The 22,079-nt window shown below is 59.6% G+C and overlaps 2 protein-coding genes across 10 annotated transcripts in view; one reads left to right on the top strand and one right to left on the bottom strand.

Moving 5' to 3' along the window:
- fdps (farnesyl diphosphate synthase (farnesyl pyrophosphate synthetase, dimethylallyltranstransferase, geranyltranstransferase)) overlaps window positions 1-17,458 on the top strand; it is a 33,327-nt gene extending 15,869 nt beyond the window's left edge. For 4 of the 6 annotated variants that reach the window (XM_085978475.1, XM_085978480.1, XM_085978477.1 and 1 more), the window contains 7 exons: window positions 2,621-2,701; window positions 5,605-5,727; window positions 7,959-8,047; window positions 9,490-9,562; window positions 10,805-10,882; window positions 12,202-12,336; window positions 16,516-17,458. In XM_085978475.1, coding sequence (XP_085834601.1) covers window positions 2,621-2,701; window positions 5,605-5,727; window positions 7,959-8,047; window positions 9,490-9,562; window positions 10,805-10,882; window positions 12,202-12,336; window positions 16,516-16,716 — 780 coding nt within the window. In that variant the 3' untranslated portion in view covers window positions 16,717-17,458. The remainder of the gene's footprint in view (window positions 1-2,620; window positions 2,702-5,604; window positions 5,728-7,958; window positions 8,048-9,489; window positions 9,563-10,804; window positions 10,883-12,201; window positions 12,337-16,515) is intronic. The other 2 variants (XM_085978479.1, XM_085978478.1) reach the window with 2 other exon arrangements.
- Window positions 17,459-18,046: 588 nt separating this feature from the next.
- rusc1 (RUN and SH3 domain containing 1) overlaps window positions 18,047-22,079 on the bottom strand; it is a 40,231-nt gene continuing 36,198 nt past the window's right edge. For all 4 annotated transcript variants that reach the window (XM_085978471.1, XM_085978470.1, XM_085978473.1 and 1 more), the window contains one exon: window positions 18,047-20,720. In XM_085978471.1, coding sequence (XP_085834597.1) covers window positions 20,555-20,720 — 166 coding nt within the window. In that variant the 3' untranslated portion in view covers window positions 18,047-20,554. The remainder of the gene's footprint in view (window positions 20,721-22,079) is intronic.

The following is a 22,079-nucleotide window of genomic DNA, read 5'->3' on the forward strand; positions in this document are numbered from 1 at the left end:
TACACCCCTCCCTATCTCTGTAACCCTCCTCCAGCCCCTACACCCCTCCCTATCTCTGTAACCTCCTCCAGCCCCTACACCCCTCCCTATCTCTGTAACCTCCTCCAGCCCCTACACCCCTCCCTATCTCTGTAACCTCCTCCAGCCCCTACACCCCTCCCTATCTCTGTAACCTCCTCCAGCCCCTACACCTCTTCCCCATCTCTGTAACCCCCTCCAGCCCTACACCCCTCCCTATCTCTGTAACCTCCTCCAGCCCTACACCCCTCCCTATCTCTGTAACCTCCTCCAGCCCCTACACCCCTCCCTATCTCTGTAACCTCCTCCAGCCCCTACACCCCTCCCTATCTCTGTAACCTCCTCCAGCCCCTACACCCCTCCCTATCTCTGTAACCTCCTCCAGCCCTACACCCCTCCCTATCTCTGTAACCTCCTCCAGCCCTACACCCCTCCCTATCTCTGTAACCTCCTCCAGCCCCTACACCCCTCCCTATCTCTGTAACCTCCTCCAGCCCCTACAGCCCTCCCTATCTCTGTAACCTCCTCCAGCCCCTACACCCCTCCCTATCTCTGTAACCTCCTCCAGCCCCGACACCCCTCCCTATCTCTGTAACCTCCTCCAGCCCTACAACCCTCCCTATCTCTGTAACCCCCTCCAGCCCTACAACCCTCCGAGATCTCTGAGCTCCTCCAATTCTGGCCTCTTGCGCATCCCCCGATTTCCATCGCTCCACCATTGGCGGCCGTGCCATCAGCCGCCTGGGCCCCGAGCTCTGGAATTCCCTCCCTAAACCTCTCCGCCTCACTCTCCTCCTTGAAGACTCTCCTTAAAACTGACCTCCTTGACCCAGCTTTTGGTCACCTGTCCTAATATCTCCCTCTGTGGCTCGGTGCCAAATCTTGTTTGGTAACGCTCCTGTGAAGCACCTTGGTACTGAGGGAGCGCCGCACTGTCGGAGGGGCGGTACTGAGGGAGCGCCGCACTGTCGGAGGGGCGGTACTGAGGGAGCGCCGCACTGTCGGAGGGGCGGTACTGAGGGAGCGCCGCACTGTCGGAGGGGCGGTACTGAGGGAGCGCCGCACTGTCGGAGGGGCGGTACTGAGGGAGCGCCGCACTGTCGGAGGGGCGGTACTGAGGGAGCGCCGCACTGTCGGAGGGGCGGTACTGAGGGAGCGCCGCAGTGTCGGAGGGGCGGTACTGAGGGAGCGCCGCACTGTCGGAGGGGCGGTACTGAGGGAGCGCCGCACTGTCGGAGGGGCGGTACTGAGGGAGCGCCGCACTGTCGGAGGGGCGGTACTGAGGGAGCGCCGCACTGTCGGAGGGGCGGTACCGAGGGAGCGCCGCACTGTCGGAGGGGCGGTACCGAGGGAGCGCCGCACTGTCGGAGGGGCGGTACTGAGGGAGCGCCGCACTGTCGGAGGGGCGGTACCGAGGGAGCGCCGCACTGTCGGAGGGGCGGTACTGAGGGAGCGCCGCACTGTCGGAGGGGCGGTACTGAGGGAGCGCCGCACTGTCGGAGGGGCGGTACCGAGGGAGCGCCGCACTGTCGGAGGGGCGGTACCGAGGGAGCGCCGCACTGTCGGAGGGGCGGTACCGAGGGAGCGCCGCACTGTCGGAGGGGCGGTACCGAGGGAGCGCCGCACTGTCGGAGGGGCGGTACCGAGGGAGCGCCGCACTGTCGGAGGGGCGGTACTGAGGGAGCGCCGCACTGTCGGAGGGGCGGTACCGAGGGAGCGCCGCACTGTCGGAGGGGCGGTACCGAGGGAGCGCCGCACTGTCGGAGGGGCGGTACCGAGGGAGCGCCGCACTGTCGGAGGGGCGGTACTGAGGGAGCGCCGCACTGTCGGAGGGGCGGTACCGAGGGAGCGCCGCACTGTCGGAGGGGCGGTACTGAGGGAGCGCCGCACTGTCGGAGGGGCGGTACTGAGGGAGCGCCGCACTGTCGGAGGGGCGGTACTGAGGGAGCGCCGCACTGTCGGAGGGGCGGTACTGAGGGAGCGCCGCACTGTCGGAGGGGCGGTACTGAGGGAGCGCCGCACTGTCGGAGGGGCGGTACTGAGGGAGCGCCGCACTGTCGGAGGGGCGGTACTGAGGGAGCGCCGCACTGTCGGAGGGGCGGTACTGAGGGAGCGCCGCACTGTCGGAGGGTGTGTCTTTTGGTGAGGCGTTAAACCGAGGCCCCGTCTGCCCTCTCAGGTGGATGTAAAAGATCCATGTGCACTATTGGAAGAAGAGCAGGGGGGAGTTCTCCCCGGTGTCCTGGGGTCAATATTTACCCTCAACCAACACATAAAACAGATGATCTGGTCATTATCACATTGCTGTTTGTGGGACCTTGCTGTGCGCAATTTCGCTGCCGCGTTTCCCACATTACAACAGTGACCACTTCAAAAAGTACTTCATTGGCTGTAAAGTGCTGCGGGACGTCCTGAGGTGGTGAAAGGCGCTGGAGAAATGGGAGTCTTTTTATATTACGGCAGGCACAGTTGATTGGTTGCTGTGATTTTGAGACTGCGCTCAGTCCGTGCGCTGACAGACTCTGACCGCTCATTTACTCGCAGCTCCATTGCGATTCGTTCCCCAACAGCTGATCTCTGTCTGTTTCCCGTTTGGTTTTAGTTTCAATCGTTCTTCCTGGTCGCGGATGACATCATGGACCAGTCGCTCACCCGAAGGGGCCAAGTGTGTTGGTATCGGAGGGTAGGGATTCTGTCGCTCAATCTCCCGGCTCTCTCGCCAGCGCGGACGCTCGTTAACGTTTGATCCAAGGCCAGAATCCCAACCAATGAATTGTTCGACATTCGCTCTGATTAATGCTGCTCTCTGGAGTGATGGAACGCAGGTCTGTGCCTGCGATTCTCCCGCACGGTGACGGGACGCGGGTCTGTGTCTGCGATTCCCCCGCACGGTGACGGGACGCAGGTCTGTGCCTGCGATTCTCCCGCACGGTGACGGGACGCGGGTCTGTGTCTGCGATTCCCCCGCACGGTGACGGGACGCGGGTCTGTGCCTGCGATTCCCCCCGCACGGTGACGGGACGTGGGTCTGTGTCTGCGATTTCCCCCGCACGGTGACGGGACGCGGGTCTGTGCCTGCGATTCTCCCGCACGGTGACGGGACGCGGGTCTGTGCCTGCGATTCCCCCGCACGGTGACGGGACGTGGGTCTGTGTCTGCGATTTCCCCCGCACGGTGACGGGACGCGGGTCTGTGCCTGCGATTCCCCCGCACGGTGATGGGACGCGGGTCTGTGCCTGCGATTCCCCCGCACGGTGACAGGACGCGGGTCTGTGCCTGCGATTCCCCCGCACGGTGACGGGACGCGGGTCTGTGCCTGCGATTCTCCCGCACGGTGACGGGACGCGGGTCTGTGCCTGCGATTCCCCCGCACGGTGACGGGACGCGGGTCTGTGTCTGCGATTCCCCCGCACGGTGACGGGACGCGGGTCTGTGCCTGCGATTCCCCCGCACGGTGACGGGACGCGGGTCTGTGCCTGCGATTCCCCCGCACGGTGACGGGACGCGGGTCTGTGTCTGCGATTCCCCCGCACGGTGACGGGACGCGGGTCTGTGCCTGCGATTCCCCCGCACGGTGACGGGACGTGGGTCTGTGCCTGCGATTCCCCCGCACGGTGACGGGACGCGGGTCTGTGCCTGCGATTCCCCCGCACGGTGACGGGACGCGAGTCTGTGCCTGCGACTCCCCCGCACGGTGACGGGACGCGGGTCTGTGCCTGCGATTCCCCCGCACGGTGACGGGACGCGGGTCTGTGCCTGCGATTCCCCCGCACGGTGACGGGACGCAGGTCTGTGCCTGCGATTCTCCCGCACGGTGACGGGACGCGGGTCTGTGTCTGCGATTCCCCCGCACGGTGACGGGACGCGGGTCTGTGCCTGCGATTCCCCCGCACGGTGACGGGACGTGGGTCTGTGTCTGCGATTTCCCCCGCACGGTGACGGGACGCGGGTCTGTGCCTGCGATTCTCCCGCACGGTGACGGGACGCGGGTCTGTGCCTGCGATTCCCCCGCACGGTGACGGGACGTGGGTCTGTGTCTGCGATTTCCCCCGCACGGTGACGGGACGCGGGTCTGTGCCTGCGATTCCCCCGCACGGTGATGGGACGCGGGTCTGTGCCTGCGATTCCCCCGCACGGTGACAGGACGCGGGTCTGTGCCTGCGATTCCCCCGCACGGTGACGGGACGCGGGTCTGTGCCTGCGATTCTCCCGCACGGTGACGGGACGCGGGTCTGTGCCTGCGATTCCCCCGCACGGTGACGGGACGCGGGTCTGTGTCTGCGATTCCCCCGCACGGTGACGGGACGCGGGTCTGTGCCTGCGATTCCCCCGCACGGTGACGGGACGCGGGTCTGTGCCTGCGATTCCCCCGCACGGTGACGGGACGCGGGTCTGTGTCTGCGATTCCCCCGCACGGTGACGGGACGCGGGTCTGTGCCTGCGATTCCCCCGCACGGTGACGGGACGTGGGTCTGTGCCTGCGATTCCCCCGCACGGTGACGGGACGCGGGTCTGTGCCTGCGATTCCCCCGCACGGTGACGGGACGTGGGTCTGTGTCTGCGATTCCCCCGCACGGTGACGGGACGCGAGTCTGTGCCTGCGACTCCCCCGCACGGTGACGGGACGCGGGTCTGTGCCTGCGATTCCCCCGCACGGTGACGGGACGCGGGTCTGTGCCTGCGATTCTCCCGCACGGTGATGGGACGCGGGTCTGTGCCTGCGATTCTCCCGCACGGTGACGGGACGCGGGTCTGTGCCTGCGATTCCCCCGCACGGTGACGGGACGCGGGTCTGTGTCTGCGATTCCCCCGCACGGTGACGGGACGCGGGTCTGTGCCTGCGATTCCCCCGCACGGTGACGGGACGCGGGTCTGTGCCTGCGATTCCCCCGCACGGTGACGGGACGCGGGTCTGTGTCTGCGATTCCCCCGCACGGTGACGGGACGCGGGTCTGTGCCTGCGATTCCCCCGCACGGTGACGGGACGTGGGTCTGTGCCTGCGATTCCCCCGCACGGTGACGGGACGCGGGTCTGTGCCTGCGATTCCCCCGCACGGTGACGGGACGTGGGTCTGTGTCTGCGATTCCCCCGCACGGTGACGGGACGCGGGTCTGTGCCTGCGATTCCCCCGCACGGTGACGGGACGCGGGTCTGTGCCTGCGATTCCCCCGCACGGTGACGGGACGCGGGTCTGTGCCTGCGATTCCCCCGCACGGTGACGGGACGCGGGTCTGTGCCTGCGATTTCCCCCGCACGGTGACGGGACGCGGGTCTGTGCCTGCGATTCCCCCGCACGGTGACGGGATGCGGGTCTGTGTCTGCTATTCCCCCGCATGGTGACGGGACGCGGGTCTGTGCCTGCGATTCCCCCGCACGGTGACGGGACGCAGGTCTGCTATTCCCCCGCACGGTGACGGGACGCGGGTCTGTGCCTGCGATTCCCCCGCACGGTGACGGGACGCGGGTCTGTGTCTGCGAGGGATCAACGAGGGGTGCCTCCTGGGATGGGGGTCGTGTGGAACCGTGCGAGGGGTTGGTGTGTAGGGACCGGGGTCTAACACCCTCTCTCTCTCTCTCTCTCCCAGGAAGGCGTGGGATTGGACGCCATCAACGACTCCTATCTCCTGGAGGCCACAGTTTACCAGCTCCTGCGCAAGTACACGAGGGGACAACCGTACTACCTCCATCTGCTGGAGCTGTTCCTGCAGGTCAGGGGGTCAGGGGTCTGGGGTCAGGGGCGTGCGCGACATCGTCCAATAGAAACATAGAAAAATAGGAGCAGGATTCGGCCCCTCGAGCCTGCTCTGCCATTCAATATGATCACGGCTGATCCTCTATCTCAATACCATATTCCCGCTCTCTCCCCATACCCCTTGATGCCTTTTGTGTCTAGAAATCTATCGATCTCCTTCTTCAATATATTCAGTGACTTGGCCTCCACAGCCTTCTGTGGTAGAGAATTCCACAGGTTCACCACCCTCTGAGTGAAGACATTTCTCCTCGGCTCAGTCCTAAATGTCCTACCCTGTATCCTGAGACTGTGACCCCTCGTTCTAGACCCCCCCCAGCCAGGGGAAACATCCTCCCTGCATCCAGTCTGTCCAGCCCTGTCAGAATTTTATACGTTTCAATGAGATCCCCTCTCATTCTTCTAAACTCTAGTGAATACAGGCCTAGTCGACCCAATCTCTCCTCATACGACAGTCCTGCCATCCCAGGAATCAGTCTGGTGAACCTTCGCTGCACTCCCTCTATGGCAAGTATATCCTTTCTTAGGTAAGGAGACCAAAACTGCACACAGTACTCCAGGTGTGGTCTCACCAAGGCCCTGTATAACTGGAGTAAGACATCCTTGCTCCTGTACTCAAATCCTCTTGCAATGAAGGCCAACATACCATTTGCCTTCCTAACTGCTTGCTGCACCTGCATGTTTGCTTTCAGTGACTGGTGTACAAGGACACCCAGGTCCCTTTGTACATCAACATTTCCCAATCTATCACCATTTAAATAATATTCTACCTTTCTGTTTTTCCTACCGAAGTGGATAACTTCACATTTATCCACGTTATACTGCATCTGCCATGTATTTGCCCACTCACTCAACTTGTCTAAATCGCCTTGAAGCCTCTTTGCATCCTCCTCACAACTCACAATCCCACCTAGTTTCGTGTCGTCAGCAAACTTGGAAATATTACATTTGGTTCCCTCATCCAAATCATTGATATATATTGTGAATAGCTGGGGCCCAAGCACTGATCCCTGCGGTACCCCACTAGGACGGCAGCCTCCTCGCTGACCCTCGGTGCGGAGCCGTGATTGTTTCGGCCCACGAGCCCGGGACCCCTGAATAACTCGGTCTGAGATTTGAATGAGACACTGGCGAGGCTCCGCTCGTGCCGCCCACGTGTTTTTATTTAACAATAAAAGAACCCCAAGCTGCTGAATCCGCCCTGGGCCTGTGCCGTTGACCCACCTCCGCCCTGGCAGGGGCCGGGGGTTGGGGGACGAGCTGGCCCCGGGAGGAGGAACAGTGTGTGGGCGGTTAAGACGGCAAATGGTATGTTGGCCTTCATAGCGAGAGGATTCGAGTACAGGAACAAGGATGTCTTGCTGCAGTTGTACAGGGCCTTGGTGAGACCACACCTTGAGTATTGTGTGCAGTTTTGGTCGCCTTATCTGAGGAAGGATGTTCTTGCCATGGAGGGAGTGCAGTGAAGATTCACCAGGCTGATACCTGGGATGGCAGGAATGACGTATGAGGAGAGATTAGGTCGATTGGGCTTGTACTCGCTGGAGTTTAGAAGAATGAGAGGGGATCTCATTGAAACTTAGAAAATTCTAACAGGACTGGACAGACTAGATGCAGGAAGGATGTTCCCGATGGTTGGGGAGTCCAGAACTAGGGGTCACAGTCTAATGATAAGGGGTAAGCCATTTAGGACAGAGATGAGGAGGAATTTCTTCACCCAGAGAGTGGTGAACCTGTGGAATTCTCTACCACAGAGGGCGGTGGAGGCCAATTCATTAAATATATTCAAGAAGGAGTTAGATATATTTCATTAGGCTAAAGGGATCAAGGGATATGGGGAGAAGGCAGGGACAGGGTACTGAATTTGGATGATCAGCCATGATCTCATTGAATGGCGGAGCAGGCTCGAGGGGCCGAATGGCCTACTCCTGTTTCTATGTCTCTGTCCGCTGACTCCCGTTGGAAAGTGTGTATGTGTCAAGGACGGGGTCAGTTCGGTTCACGTTTCTCCCCGGCCGACACTCGCTCTTGACCCTCGAGTGGGAGATCGAAGGGCCTGTATCTCAGCGCGAGTTGACAGGGGGGAGTGGGAGGGGGAGAGAGTGATTGAGGGAGGGTGGGAGAGCGCGGGCAGGGTGTGACCGAGGGGGGCCCGGTCTGGACTAACCTTTGCTGTTTTCCCAATCCCAGACCTCCTACCAGACGGAGCTCGGCCAGTCTCTGGACCTGATGACCGCCCAGCCCAGTAAGATCGACCTGGATCGATTCACAGAGCAGAGGTGAGGGATATCACGGGCTCCCCTCCCACGGGGACTGCCTGTACCTGGGGAGGCGGGCTCCTGTTCCACCGCTACCGTCACCTCGATCCCGAGCGGTTATTTCTCTGTCTCTCTCCTTTGCCCGGGGGCGCTGACTGGCACTAGCACAGGCTGGAGACACAACCCGGGATTTCACGACCCTGTGTGACCCCCTGCCCCCCCCCCCAATGACCAGATCATCTGTTTTTTGTTATGTTGATTGAGGGATAAATATTGGCAGGACACCGGGGAGAACTCCCCCCTGCTCTTCTTCAAAATAGTGGCCGTGGGATCTTTTACATCCACCTCAGAGGGCAGACGGGGCCTCAGTTTAACGTCTCATCCGAAAGACGGCACCTCCGACAGTGCGGCGCTCCCTCAGCACTGACCCTCCGACAGTGCGGCGCTCCCTCAGCACTGACCCTCCGACAGTGCGGCGCTCCCTCAGTACCGCCCCTCCGACAGTGCGGCGCGCCCTCGGTACCGCCCCTCCGACAGTGCGGCACTCCCTCAGTACCGCCCCTCCGACAGTGCGGCATTCCCTCAGTACTGCCCCTCCGACAGTGCGGCGCTCCCTCAGTACCGCCCCTCCGACAGTGCGGCACTCCCTCAGTACCGCCCCTCCGACAGTGCGGCATTCCCTCAGTACTGCCCCTCCGACAGTGCGGCGCTCCCTCAGTACCGCCCCTCCGACAGTGCGGCGCTCCCTCAGTACCGCCCCTCCGACAGTGCGGCGCTCCCTCAGTACCGCCCCTCCGACAGTGCGGCGCTCCCTCAGTACCGCCCCTCCGACAGTGCGGCGCTCCCTCAGTACCGCCCCTCCGACAGTGCGGCGCTCCCTCAGTACCGCCCCTCCGACAGTGCGGCGCTCCCTCAGTGCCGCCCCTCCGACAGTGCGGCGCTCCCTCAGTGCCGCCCCTCCGACAGTGCGGCGCTCCCTCAGTGCCGCCCCTCCGACAGTGCGGCGCTCCCTCAGTGCCGCCCCTCCGACAGTGCGGCGCTCCCTCAGTGCCGCCCCTCCGACAGTGCGGCGCTCCCTCAGTGCCGCCCCTCCGACAGTGCGGCGCTCCCTCAGTGCCGCCCCTCCGACAGTGCGGCGCTCCCTCAGTGCCGCCCCTCCGACAGTGCGGCGCTCCCTCAGTGCCGCCCCTCCGACAGTGCGGCGCTCCCTCAGTACCGCCCCTCCGACAGTGCGGCACTCCCTCCGTACTACACTGGGAGTGTCGGCCTGGATTTTTGTGCTCAAGTCTCTGGAGTGGGACTTGAACCCACAACCGTCTGACTCAGAGGCGAGGGTGCTACCCCCTGAGCCACAGCTGACACATCTAGGATGGGGTTGCTGGATGAGGGAGTTTGTAAGGTCGAGCAGTCAGTGCGGAGTGACGCGGAGATGAATGGATCACTCCTGCTTGTCTCTGTTTCAGGTACAAGGCTATCGTGAAATACAAGACTGCGTTTTACAGCTTCTACCTGCCCGTCGCTGCGGCAATGTACATGGTGAGTACCAGACGGTGGGCAAAGGCCAGGCACGCCCCTCCCCTGGGCTGGAGTCTACATCTCCCTATCCCTCGTCCCCCAGGCTGCCATTCACCACTTTGATGGGGTCATAACTAATTCCCCCAAAAATCTATTAGAAAAATCCAGTGTTAAACCCAGAGCTGTGATTCCGAATCACATTGAGAGATTGGGCCAATATTCCCTAGAATTTAGGAGGAGAGGTGATCTCATTGTTTCCCCCTGGCTGGAGAGTCTCGAACCAGGGGTCACAGTCTCAGGATAAGGGGTCGGCCATTGAGGACTGAGATGAGGAGGAATTTCTTCACTCCGAGGGCGGTGAATCTGTGGAATTCTCTGCCCCAGAGGGCTGTGGAGGCTCAGTCGTTGAGTATATTCAAGGCTGAGATCGATAGATCTTTGGACTCTCGGGGAATCGAGGGATATGGGGATCGGGCGGGAAAGTGGAGTTGAGGTCGATGATCAGCCGTGATCGCATTGAATGGCGGAGCAGGCTCGAGGGGCCGAATGGCCGACTCCTGCTCCTATTTAGTGTGTTCTCAAATCAGTACTTCACTGTCTAATCCCAGCTGCACTTTGGGTCATAGAAACATAGAAGATAGGAGCAGGAGTAGGCCATTCGGCCCCTCGAGCCTGCTCCGCCATTCAATGAGATCATGGTTGATCATCCAAATTCAGTACCCTGTCCCTGCTTTCTCCCCATATCCCTTGATCCCTTTAGCCTTAAGAAATATATCCAACTCCTTCTTGAATATATTTAATGAATTGGCCTCAACTGCCTTCTGTGGTAGAGAATTCCGCAGGTTCACCACTCTCTGGGTGAAGAAATTCCTCCTCATCTCTGTCCTAAATGGCTTACCCCTTATCCTTAGACTGTGACCCCTGGTTCTGGACTCCCCGACCATCGGGAACATCCTTCCTGCATCTAGTCTGTCTAGTCCTGTTAGAATTTTATAAGTTTCAATGAGATCCCCTCTCATTCTTCTAAACTCCAGCGAGTATAAGCCCAATCGACCCAACCTCTCCGCATACGTCATTTCCCTCCTCTGAGTGTTCGACGGCTTTAAAGCTTTAATATAAAAATGAATTCTTACCCGTGCGATCGGCTGACGATCCTGACATTCGGATACCGTTTATACATGAACCAGAAAGTGGGAGTGGGAGTGAACTCCACTAAGCGGGACCGGTTAATTTTCACCCCCTCCCGAATTATTTTCCCCGCAGGCCGCCATCGACGGGGAAGCTGAGCACAGCAACGCGAAGATCATCCTCCTGGAAATGGGGGAATTCTTCCAGATCCAGGTAAGTGGTGGGGGGGTCGATCCGGGAACACCCCCGAAAACCAGGATCCCACGCGCCCAGGTTGCTCTCCGACCCGTGTGCCCTGCTACCCATTATTCGGCGTCACGCCATTCCCCGGTTCTGACCCCCCGCCCCCTGAACTATGAGGGGGCGAGCTGACCTTTCCCACGGATCTTTAACTTTGAATTTTAAAATGTTTTTATTACCCCCCCAACTCGTACTTTTTGTTTAGATTCATTCTCGGGATGTGGGCATCGCTGGCAAGACCGGCATTGATTGCCCATCCCCCTAATTGCCCTCGAGAAGGTGGTGGTTAGCCATGTAAGGTGTTCACTTCCCTTGTGCTGTACCAGGATTCTTGGACTCTGGATTTACAGGGACAAAAAACACACGACACAAAGGTTTAGGCTCGACCCAAAACTGTTAGTTTATTAAAACCAACAGACCACAGACCAAAACCCTGTAGCGATTTGGCTGAAACGTACAATCGCCCGTGCGGCCGGTTGTTACCGATGTTGATCGCAGGCCTTGGATCTGGAGCTGACCGGTCCCCCCCCCCCGCCCCCGTCCTCCTTCAGCTGATTGCAGCAGTGTCCACAAGTCGATGTCGCTCCTTCTTGTAGTTCTATTAGTCACCTGGTCCCACGCTGGGCCCCCCCCCCCCCCCCCCCCCCCAAACCAGTTTCGGTTGTCGGTTTGCTGAACTGTCCGACATTCACACCTCGTCAACCTATAATTCAATCACAGAGTTGTGAGATCGAAGATAACTCCTTATCTCCTCTCCCGCTCTCTGTAATGCATATTCAATGTGATTTCTATTACTGTTGATGGGCGGTTGGCTGATTGTCTGCTCAGGACTAGTGTGCTTCCATTCATGTCATGCAGTCGATCGTGACCCCCCCCATTGTTTCAGTTAAACTCCGAGCATTGTCCAGATGTAAATTTTTTCCCATCAAAACCAGTCGTGATTCAAGGCCTCACAGTTCAATGTCATTGAGTCAAAGCTTTCGTTGTCCAGTATCGACGTGTTCGCCAAGAAGTGCAGACTTTGATGACTGGCAGCTTTTCTGTGCCTCGAAGTTTAACTGTTTCATGCCCTTGCGCTGGGGCCAAAAATTGTTCCGTGAAACTTGCAGCCGCCAGCTTGAACCGCTGCAGTCCCGTGTGGCGAAGGTGGTCTTGCGGCGCTGCTGTGGCGCTATCGATGTGACTGAGTGGCTCCCTACGATGGGGCGGGTTAAGAGCTGCTCGCTGCCGTGAGAGGCCGGGTCCCCCCTTTATCTGCCGATGGGTTTTGAGATGCCGCTTCTGTGCCGTAGGATGACTACCTGGACTGCTACGGGGACCCCGAGGTAACTGGAAAGATTGGCACCGACATCGAGGATAACAAGTGTAGCTGGCTAGTGGTGCAGGCGCTCAACATGGTCAGCCCCAAGCAGAGGCAAGTTCTGGAGGTAAGGGACCCGCCCCGGCTCGGTCAGCCCCTGGGCAGCTGGAGCCGGATTGGGTGAGCGATGGCGGAGAGGGATCACTTCCCTAACCTGTGCGTCTGTCACTGCGCCCGCTGTGACTGAGGTTTACAGGAGAGACGGGGGTTGGTTTTGTGAAGTTAATTCCAACGTTCTCCTGGCCGGCCTCCCTCGTTCCACCTTCCGTAAACCCTGCTTACCCCCGTGTCCTAACTCGCACCCAGTCCCGTTCACCCATCACCCCCTGTGCTCACTGCCCCGTGTCCTAACTCGCACCCAGTCCCGTTCACCCATCACCCCCTGTGCTCACTGCCCCGTGTCCTAACTCGCACCCAGTCCCGTTCACCCATCACCCCCTGTGCTCACTGCCCCGTGTCCTAACTCGCACCCAGTCCCGTTCACCCATCACCCCCGTGTTCACTGCCCCGTGTCCTAACTCGCACCCAGTCCCGTTCACCCATCACCCGCTGTGCTCACTGCCCCGTGTCCTAACTCGCACCCAGTCCCGTTCACCCATCACCCCCTGTGCTCACTGCCCCGTGTCCTAACTCACACCCAGTCCCGTTCACCCATCACCCCCTGTGCTCACTGCCCCGTGTCCTAACTCACACCCAGTCCCGTTCACCCATCACCCTCTGTGCTCACTGCCCCGTGTCCTAACTCACAGCCAGTCCCGTTCACCCATCACCCCCTGTGCTCACTGCCCCGTGTCCTAGCTCACACCGAGTCCCGTTCACCCATCACCCTGTGCTCACTGCCCCGTGTCCTAACTCGCACCCAGTCCCGTTCACCCATCACCCCCTGTGCTCACTGCCCCGTGTCCTAACTCACACCCAGTCCCGTTCACCCATCACCCTCTGTGCTACCTGCCCCGTGTCCTAACTCACACCCAGTCCCGTTCACCCATCGACCCCTGTGCTCCCTGCCCCGTGTCCTAACTCACACCCAGTCCCGTTCACCCATCACCCCCTGTGCTCACTGCCCCGTGTCCTAACTCGCACCCAGTCCCGTTCACCCATCACCCCCTGTGCTCACTGCCCCGTGTCCTAACTCACACCCAGTCCCGTTCACCCATCACCCCCTGTGCTCACTGCCCCGTGTCCCAACTCACACCCAGTCCCGTTCACCCATCACCCTGTGCTCACTGCCCCGTGTCCTAACTCGCACCCAGTCCCGTTCACCCATCACCCCCTGTGCTCACTGCCCCGTGTCCTAACTCGCACCCAGTCCCGTTCACCCATCACCTCCTGTGCTCACTGCCCCGTGTCCTAACTCACACCCAGTCCCGTTCACCCATCACCCCGTGCTCACTGCCCGTGTCCTAACTCACACCCAGTCCCATTCACCCATCACCCCCTGTGCTCACTGCCCCGTGTCCTAACTCACACCCAGTCCCGTTCACCCATCACCCCGTGCTCACTGCCCCGTGTCCTAACTCACACCCAGTCCCGTTCAGCCATCACCCCCTGTGCTCACTGCCCCGTGTCCTAACTCACACCCAGTCCCGTTCACCCATCGCCCCCTGTGCTCACTGCCCCGTGTCCTAACTCACACCCAGTCCCGTTCACCCATCACCCCCTGTGCTCACTGCCCCCGTGTCCTAACTCACACCCAGTCCCGTTCACCCATCACCCCCTGTGCTCACTGCCCCGTGTCCTAACTTGCACCCAGTCCCGTTCACCCATCACCCCCTGTGCCCTAACTCACACCCAGTCCTGTTCACCCATCACCCCCTGTGCTCACTGCCCCGTGTCCTAACTCACACCCAGTCCCGTTCACCCATCACCCTCTGTGCAACGCCTCGATTAAAAAAATTCTCATCCTCGTTTTCAAATCCCTCCATGGCCTCCTCGTCCCTCTCCCTATCACTGTAACCTCCTCCAGCCCTACACCCCTCCCTATCACTGTAACCCCCTCCAGATCTCTGTAACCTCCTCCAGCCCCTACACCCCTCCCCATCTCTGTAACCTCCTCCAGCCCCTCCCTATCTCTCTAACCCCCTCCAGCCCCTACACCCCTCCCTATCTCTGTAACCTCCTCCAGCCCCTACACCCCTCCCCATCTCTGTAACCTCCTCCAGCCCCGACACCCCTCCCCATCTCTGTAACCCCCTCCAGCCCTACACCCCTCCCTATCTCTGTAACCTCCTCCAGCCCTACACCCCTCCCTATCTCTGTAACCTCCTCCAGCCTTACACCCCTCCCCATTTCTGTAACCTCCTCCAGCCCTACACACCTCCCTATCTCCGTAACCCCCTCCAGCCCCTACACCCCTCCCTATCTCTGTAACCCCCTCCAGCCCCACAACCCTCCGAGATCTCTGCGCTCCTCCAATTCTGGCCTCTTGTGCATCCCCTGATTTCCATCGCTCCACCATTGGCGGCTGTGCCTTCAGCTGCCTGGGCCCCGAGCTCTGGAATTCCCTCCCTTAACCTCTCCGCCGCTCTCTCCTCCTTTTAAGACGCTCCTTAAAACCGACCTCCTTGACCAAGCTTTTGGTCACCTGTCCGAATACCGTGGCTGGATGTCAGATTCTGTTTGATAATCGCTTCTGTGAAGCGCCCGGGGACGTTTTACTGTGTTAAAGGCGCGGTATAAATACAAGTTGCTGTATTGTGTGCAGTTTTGGTCGCCTTATCTAAGGAAGGAAGTTCTTGCCACGGCGGGAGTGCAGCGAAGATTTACCAGGCTGATACCTGGGATGGCAGGAATGATGTATGAGGAGAGATTGGGTCGATTGGGCTTGTACTCGCTGGAGTTTAGAAGAATGAGAGGGGATCGCATCGAAACTTTATAACAGGACTGGACAGACCAGATGCAGGAAGGATGTTTCCGATGGCGGGGGAGTCCAGAACCAGGGGCCACAGTCTAAGGATAAGGGGTAAGCCATTTAGGACAGAGATGAGGAGGAATTTCTTCACCACAGAGAGTGGTGAACCTGTGGAATTCTCTACCACAGAAGGCAGTAGAAGCCAATTCATTAAATATATTCAAGAAGTTGGATATATTTCTTAAGGCTAAAGGGATCAAGGGATATGGGGAGAAGGCAGGGACAGGGTACTGAATTTGGATGATCAGCCATGATCGCATTGAATGGCGGAGCAGACTCGAGGGGCCGAATGGCCTACTCCTGTTCCTATCTTCAATGTTGAGTGGTTAAGGAAGTTTCTCTAGAAAAGTGACTCCAAAGTGAACTGCGTGAAGTTTTCAAGAAGCTAATCCAGGGGACACAAACTGGAACCGAGCAAGGAGTAAGCTGCGGGGCTGAGGAGGTGGAGCTAGTTGCCAGGACAAAGGTATCAAACCGGACAGTCTCACTGCAGAGAGCTGGGATTGAGGCTGATCCCAGGTGCAGCCAATCTGTCCGAGAGACACTTGTGTCATTTGAAGATGCCCATTCTGGGCACCGCACTTTAGGAAGGATGTCAAGGCCTTGGAGAGGGTGCCGAGGAGATTGACCAGAATGGTACCAGGGGCTGAGGGACGTCAGTGATGTGGAGAGACTGGAGAAGCTGGGATTGTTCTCCTTAGAACAGAGAAGGTTAAGGGGAGATTGACCAGAATGGTACCAGGGGCTGAGGGACTTCAGTGATGTGGAGAGACTGGGATTGTTCTCCTTAGAGCAGAGAAGGTTAAGGGGAGATTGACCAGAATGGTTCCGGGATGAGGGACTTCAGTGATGTGGAGAGACTGGAGAAGCTGGGATTGTTCTCCTTAGAGCAGAGAAGGTTAAGGGGAGATTTAATAGAGGTGTTCAAAATCATGAAGGTTTTGATGGAGTAAATCAGGAGAAAGTGTTTCCAGTGGCAGGAGGGTCGGTAACCAGAGGACACAGATTTAAGATAATTGGTAAAAGAACCACCGGGGAGATGAGGAGAATTGTTTTTACGCAGCGAGTTGTTGTGATCTGGAATGCGCTGCCTGAAAGGGCGGTGGAAGCAGATTCAATAGTAACTTTCAAAAGGGAATTGGAGAAATACTTGAAGGGGAGAAATTCACAGGGCTGTGGGGAAAGAGCCGGGGGGGGGTGGGACTAATTGGAGAGCTCGTTCAAAGAGCCAGCACAGGCACGATGGGCCGAATGGCCTCCTTCTGTTCCACGAGGCTCTCTGCAAACGGGTATTCCTGTTCCTAACTGTGCATCACTTCTTGCTGTGCTTTGAAGGAGAACTACGGGAGGAGTGAGCGGGAGAAGGTGGCGAAGGTCAAGGGCCTGTACGACGAGCTGGACCTGCGCGGAGTGTACCAGCGCTACGAGGAGCAGAGTTACCAGCAGCTGATGGGGCTCATCAACCAACACTGCGCCAACCTGCCGCGCGAAGTCTTCACCACCTTTGCCCAGAAGGTCTACAAGAGGCAGAAGTAGATTCGCCGAGGATTGCCCGGGGAGGGGTGTGTGTCCTGTCTCGAGTGTGGCCCCTCTCCGGGGCAAGACCCCCAAAGTCTGACCTGTGACCCATCCTCCCTCCTGAAATGGGGTCAACTGTATGAAGTGCGAGGAATTTAAATGGCGGGAGGGAAGATTGAGGGGTGGGTGGGCGGGTGAAGGTGGGGGCCCATCACCGGTCAATTTTTGGATCCACTCTCACGGTGAAATCTGGTCTGCAAACTGCCCTGGGTGTGGGACACGAACTGGTGCAATTCTTTATATCGATTGAAGGCCAACTGTTACGACTCGCTGTCCTCGATTTGCTGGGATTCATGGCAGGAAAGTGAGTGTTGTGTGAAATAGCGCGGTGACTTGCCGAGGCACACGGGATCCAGGCTCGGGCTCCTGGTCAACAGGCAGGGGGAGCCGGACCGCGCTACCTCCTGATCTCTCCTCACTGTGCTCACCCGTGGAAACCACAGCGCGCCAGGTGTGGGAAAGGTTACACTGAGGGTGGGACGGTGTAGAGGGAGCTTTACTCTGTATCTAACCCGTGCTGTACCTGCCCTGGGGGTGTTTGACGGGACAGTGTAGAGGGAGCTTTACTCTGTATCTAACCCGTGCTGTACCTGCCCTGGGAGTGTTTGATGGGGACAGTGTAGAGGGAGCTTTACTCTGTATCTAACCCGTGCTGTACCTGTCCTGGGAGTGTTTGATGAGAATAAATAACTTTTAAAAACCTTTTGTTAGCATTGCGGATTTTTGCAGGATATCTTCATCCGGTTCATGTTTTCGATGTCCGGTCGTCCAGTCTGCCTGCCTCGGTTCTGCTGCTCCATCACTGTTTCTGATCTGTCCATTGACTTGTTCTTGCATCTGAGTGTCGGCCGTGGCTCCCTGGGTGTAGCACCCTGGCCTCAGTCAGAAGTTTGTGCGTTCGAGCCCCACTCCAGAGACTTGAGCACAAAATCTAGGCCGACACTCCCGGTACAAGTGAGGGAGCGCCGCACTGTCGGAGGGGCAGTACTGAGGGAGCGCCGCACTGTCGGAGGGGCGGCACTGAGGGAGCGCCGCACTGTCGGAGGGGCGGCACTGAGGGAGCGCCGCACTGAGGGAGCGGCGGTACTGAGCGAGCACCGCACTGTCGGAGGGGCAGTACTGAGGGAGCGCCGCACTGTCGGAGGGGCAGTACTGAGGCAGCGCCTGGGGGGGTGGTGGTTACGATGAGTCTCGGCCCCACATTGCGCGGGAGGCCGGTACAGACACACTCGTGCAATGAAGTGAGCGCCAAACCCTGGACATGAGCAAGCAGAAAGAACACAACCTGACAGGTTAACAGAGCAGTTTATTAACAGCAATGGACGGCGAGGAGCAAGGACACAATGTGGGCTGGAAGCCATTATACATCGAGAAAGGGAGAATGGGCAAGGGTTAGTTACAGAAAGAGAGGGAGAGGCGGTGCCTGTGGGGACCCCTGCCCCAGTTAGAGTTGCTGCCCCAGGGGACCCCGTACCCCGGGGAGAGTTGCCGCCCCAGGGGAGAGTCACCGCCCGCAGGGACCCGTACACCGGGGAGCGTCGGTGCCCGCACCCCGGGGAAGGTCGGAGCCCGGTACCTCGGGGAGAGTCACCGCCCGCGGGGACCCGTACCCCGGGGAGAGTCTGTGCCCGCGGGGACCCGTACCCCTGGGAGAGTCACCGCTCGCGGGGACCCGTACCCCGGGGAGAGTCTGTGCCCGCGGGGACCCGTACCCCGGGGAGAGTCACCGCCCGCGGGGACCCGTACCCCGGGGAGAGTCGGTGCCCGCCAGGACCTGTACCCCGGGGAGAGTCTGAGCCCGCACCCCGGGGAAGGTTGGAGCCCACGCCCGCGGGGACCCGTACCCCGGGGAGAGTCTGTGCCCGCGGGGACCCGTACCCCGGGGAGAGTCTGTGCCCGCGGGGACCCGTACCCCGGGGAGAGTCTGTGCCCGTGGGGACCCGTACCCCGGGGAGAGTTGCCGCCCCAGGGGAGAGTCACCGCCCGCAGGGACCCGTACACCGGGGAAGGTCGGAGCCCGGTACCTCGGGGAGAGTCACCGCCCGCGGGGACCCGTACCCCGGGGAGAGTCTGTGCCCGCGGGGACCCGTACCCCTGGGAGAGTCACCGCTCGCGGGGACCCGTACCCCGGGGAGAGTCTGTGCCCGCGGGGACCCGTACCCCGGGGAGAGTCACCGCCCGTGGGGACCCGTACCCCGGGGAGAGTCGGTGCCCGCCAGGACCTGTACCCCGGGGAGAGTCTGAGCCCGCACCCCGGGGAAGGTTGGAGCCCACGCCCGCGGGGACCCGTACCCCGGGGAGAGTCTGTGCCCGCGGGGACCCGTACCCCGGGGAGAGTCTGTGCCCGTGGGGACCCGTACCCTGGGGAGGGTCGGTGCCCGCGGGGACCCGTACCCCGGGGAAGGTTGGAGCCCGCGGGGACCTGTACCCCGGGGAGAGTCTGTGCCCGTGGGGACCCGCACCCCGGGGAGAGTCTGTGCCCGTGGGGACCCGTACCCCGGGGAGAGTCTGTGCCCGCGGGGACCCGTACCCCGGGGAGAGTCTGTGCCCGCGGGGACCCGTACCCCGGGGAGAGTCTGTGCCCGTGCGGACCCGTACCCCGGGGAGAGTCTGTGCCCGCGGGGACCCGTACCCCGGGGAGAGTCACCGCCCGCGGGGACCCGTACCCCGGGAAGTCGGTACCCGCGGGGGACCCGTACCCCGGGGAGAGTCACCGCCCGCGGGGACCCGTACCCCTGGGACAATCGGCGCCTTTGGGAGAAGAAGAGGAGGAGGAGGGGTGTAAACAATTATAGACAAAGATAGAGCTCAAGGTTTATTGTTTGCTGTCTGCAGCCAGTCAGCCCATCGACTCCCTGCCTGCTGCTCCACACAGGCCCCTGCTGCGAATGTGGCTGTTGTGAGGGTGAGAGCTCGCATGATGAGGCAGTAACATTCAGCACAGGTTGTGTAGAAGCTGACTCGCCCGTCGCACTCTTCATACCAGGTGATTCGATAATATTTACACAGGCGGGGTGAGCTGCAAAGGCCTGTATCTCCGCAAGAACACAACCCGCCTCGCTCTCCTGGTACTGGTGGGAGGACGCCCCGATATAGAGAACCAATAACAGTCAATCATTCCTTTTATGGAGTTCATGTTGTGTATATACATGAGGTTACTGTTATAGAGAGAGCATTCCCTTTTACCTGCTGTGTGCTATACATGTACAGGAGCCGACACTGAGACACACACACTGGCCGTACAGGAGCCGACACTGAGACACACACACGGGCCGTACAGGAGCTGACACTGAGACACACACGGGCCGTACAGGAGCTGACACTGAGACACACACGGGCCGTACAGGAGCTGACACTGAGACAGACGGGCTGTACAGGAGCTGACACTGAGACACACACATGGGCTCAGTTCCAGACGGGAGTGAATTGTTCCTTTTTAGCCGCTGTGTCCTGTAGGAGTGCAGGAACTGACACTAAGACACACATACGGGCCGTACAGTACCAGACGGGAGTGAATCGCTCCCTTTTACCCGCTGTGTGTGCTGTATTTCTCCCTCTGTGGGATAAGTTGGTGCTCTGTCACAGTTAGTTAAACAAGGACCGGACTGACCTGCTGGGTGAGGTTTAACGGTGTGTTTAATGTGTGGCGATGCTGCGCAGCCCTTGCCCGAGTTCCGTCCCGTGACGCGGGGGGTATTGCACATCGGTGTAAGTGGAAGCAGCGGGACACACGGTGACGGGGGAGGGTGGGGCGGCTGCGGCAGGGTTGCCACGGCGACTCATGCGTGCGGTTTGTCTAAATCAGCGAGGTGTATCCGATGGGCACGAGCCCCGAGGCATCGCCGTGGCTACAGCGGATCCAGTCCTCGTCCACACAGGCCAGGATTTCCAAGGTCTCTCCCCTCCTGAAGCTCAGATGGTCTTCCTCGGTGGCCGTGTGATCGCACAATGTCCGCACCATCCTGGAGAGGGGGGGGAGAGAGAGACAGGTCAGAAATCACAAACCCCTCACCACCCTGTCCCCACACCCGCCCCGCTTAGAAAGAACAGTACTGAGGAAGCGCCACACTGTCGGAGGGGCGGTACTGAGCGAGCGCCGCACTGTCGGAGGGGCGGTACTGAGGGAGTGTCGGAGGGGCGGTACTGAGGGAGCGCCGCACTGTCGGAGGGGCGGTACTGAGGGAGTGCCGCATTGTCGGAGGAGCCGTCCCGTCCACCCTCTCCGGATGGAAGAAGAGCAGGGGGGACGTTCTCCTCAGTGTCCTGGGGCCAATATTTATCCCTCAACCAAAATCTGATCCGGTCATTATCACATTGCTGTTTGTGGGAGCTTGCTGTGCGCAAATTGTCTGCCACGTTTCCTACATTACAACAGTGACCACACTTCAAAAAGTACTTCATTGGCTGTAAAGCGCTTTGGGACGTCCGGTGGTTGTGAAAGGCGCTGGAGAAATGGGAGTCTTTCTTTTTAATCTCCTCCCACAACAGGGGACTGCAGTTTCCCTCAGTGCCCCAGGGGGTTCGGGAATGGATATCCGGCTCTGCCCTTGGTCGCCCTCCAGTGGCGCCAGCTGGAAGCTGCACGGTCAGGACGGACTGCGATGCCGACTGCAGTTGACTTTCTGCCGGGGCTAACAAGGGGTTAAATCACGAGGACAGGTCGCACAGACTGGGCTTGTGTTCCCTCGAGTTTAGAAGATTGAGGGATGATCTAATCGAGGGGTTTAAGATGATTGAAGGGCTTTGATGGAGTAAATAAGGAGAAAGTGTTTCCAGTGGCAGGAGGGTCGGTAACCAGAGGACACGGATTGAAGATAATCGGCAAAAGAACCAGAGGGCGAGATGAGGAGAATGTTTTTACGCAGCGAGTTGTTGTGATCTGGAACGCGCTGCCTGAAAGGGCGGTGGGAGCAGATTCAATAGAAACTTTCAAAAGATAATTGGATAAATACATGAAGGGGAAAAATTCACAGGGCTGTGGGGAAAGAGCCGGGGGGAGTGGGACTAATTGGAGAGCTCGTTCAAAGAGCCAGCACAGGCACGGTGGGCCGAATGGCCTCCTCCTGTGCTGTGTGATTCTATGTAAGGGTGTTCAGGGAAATGGAACCAAGGCGGGTGGATGGAGTTAAGACACAGATCAGCCGTGATCTAATAGAAGGGCGGGACAGGCTATGAGGGGCCGAAGGGCCTCCTCCCGTCACTATGACACTTACTGCTTGCTGCTCAAACCCGGCACTAAGCTCATGGTCTACAGAGCAGCAGTGATACCCGCCCTGCTGTATGCCTCAGAGACATGGACCATGTACAGCAGGCACCTCAAA

The sequence above is a fragment of the Somniosus microcephalus genome, unplaced genomic scaffold (genome assembly GCF_052327205.1).
Source record: "Somniosus microcephalus isolate GS21.2 unplaced genomic scaffold, FLI_Smic_1.0 unresolved_chr7, whole genome shotgun sequence".
Classification (NCBI taxonomy): Eukaryota; Metazoa; Chordata; class Chondrichthyes; order Squaliformes; family Somniosidae; genus Somniosus; species Somniosus microcephalus.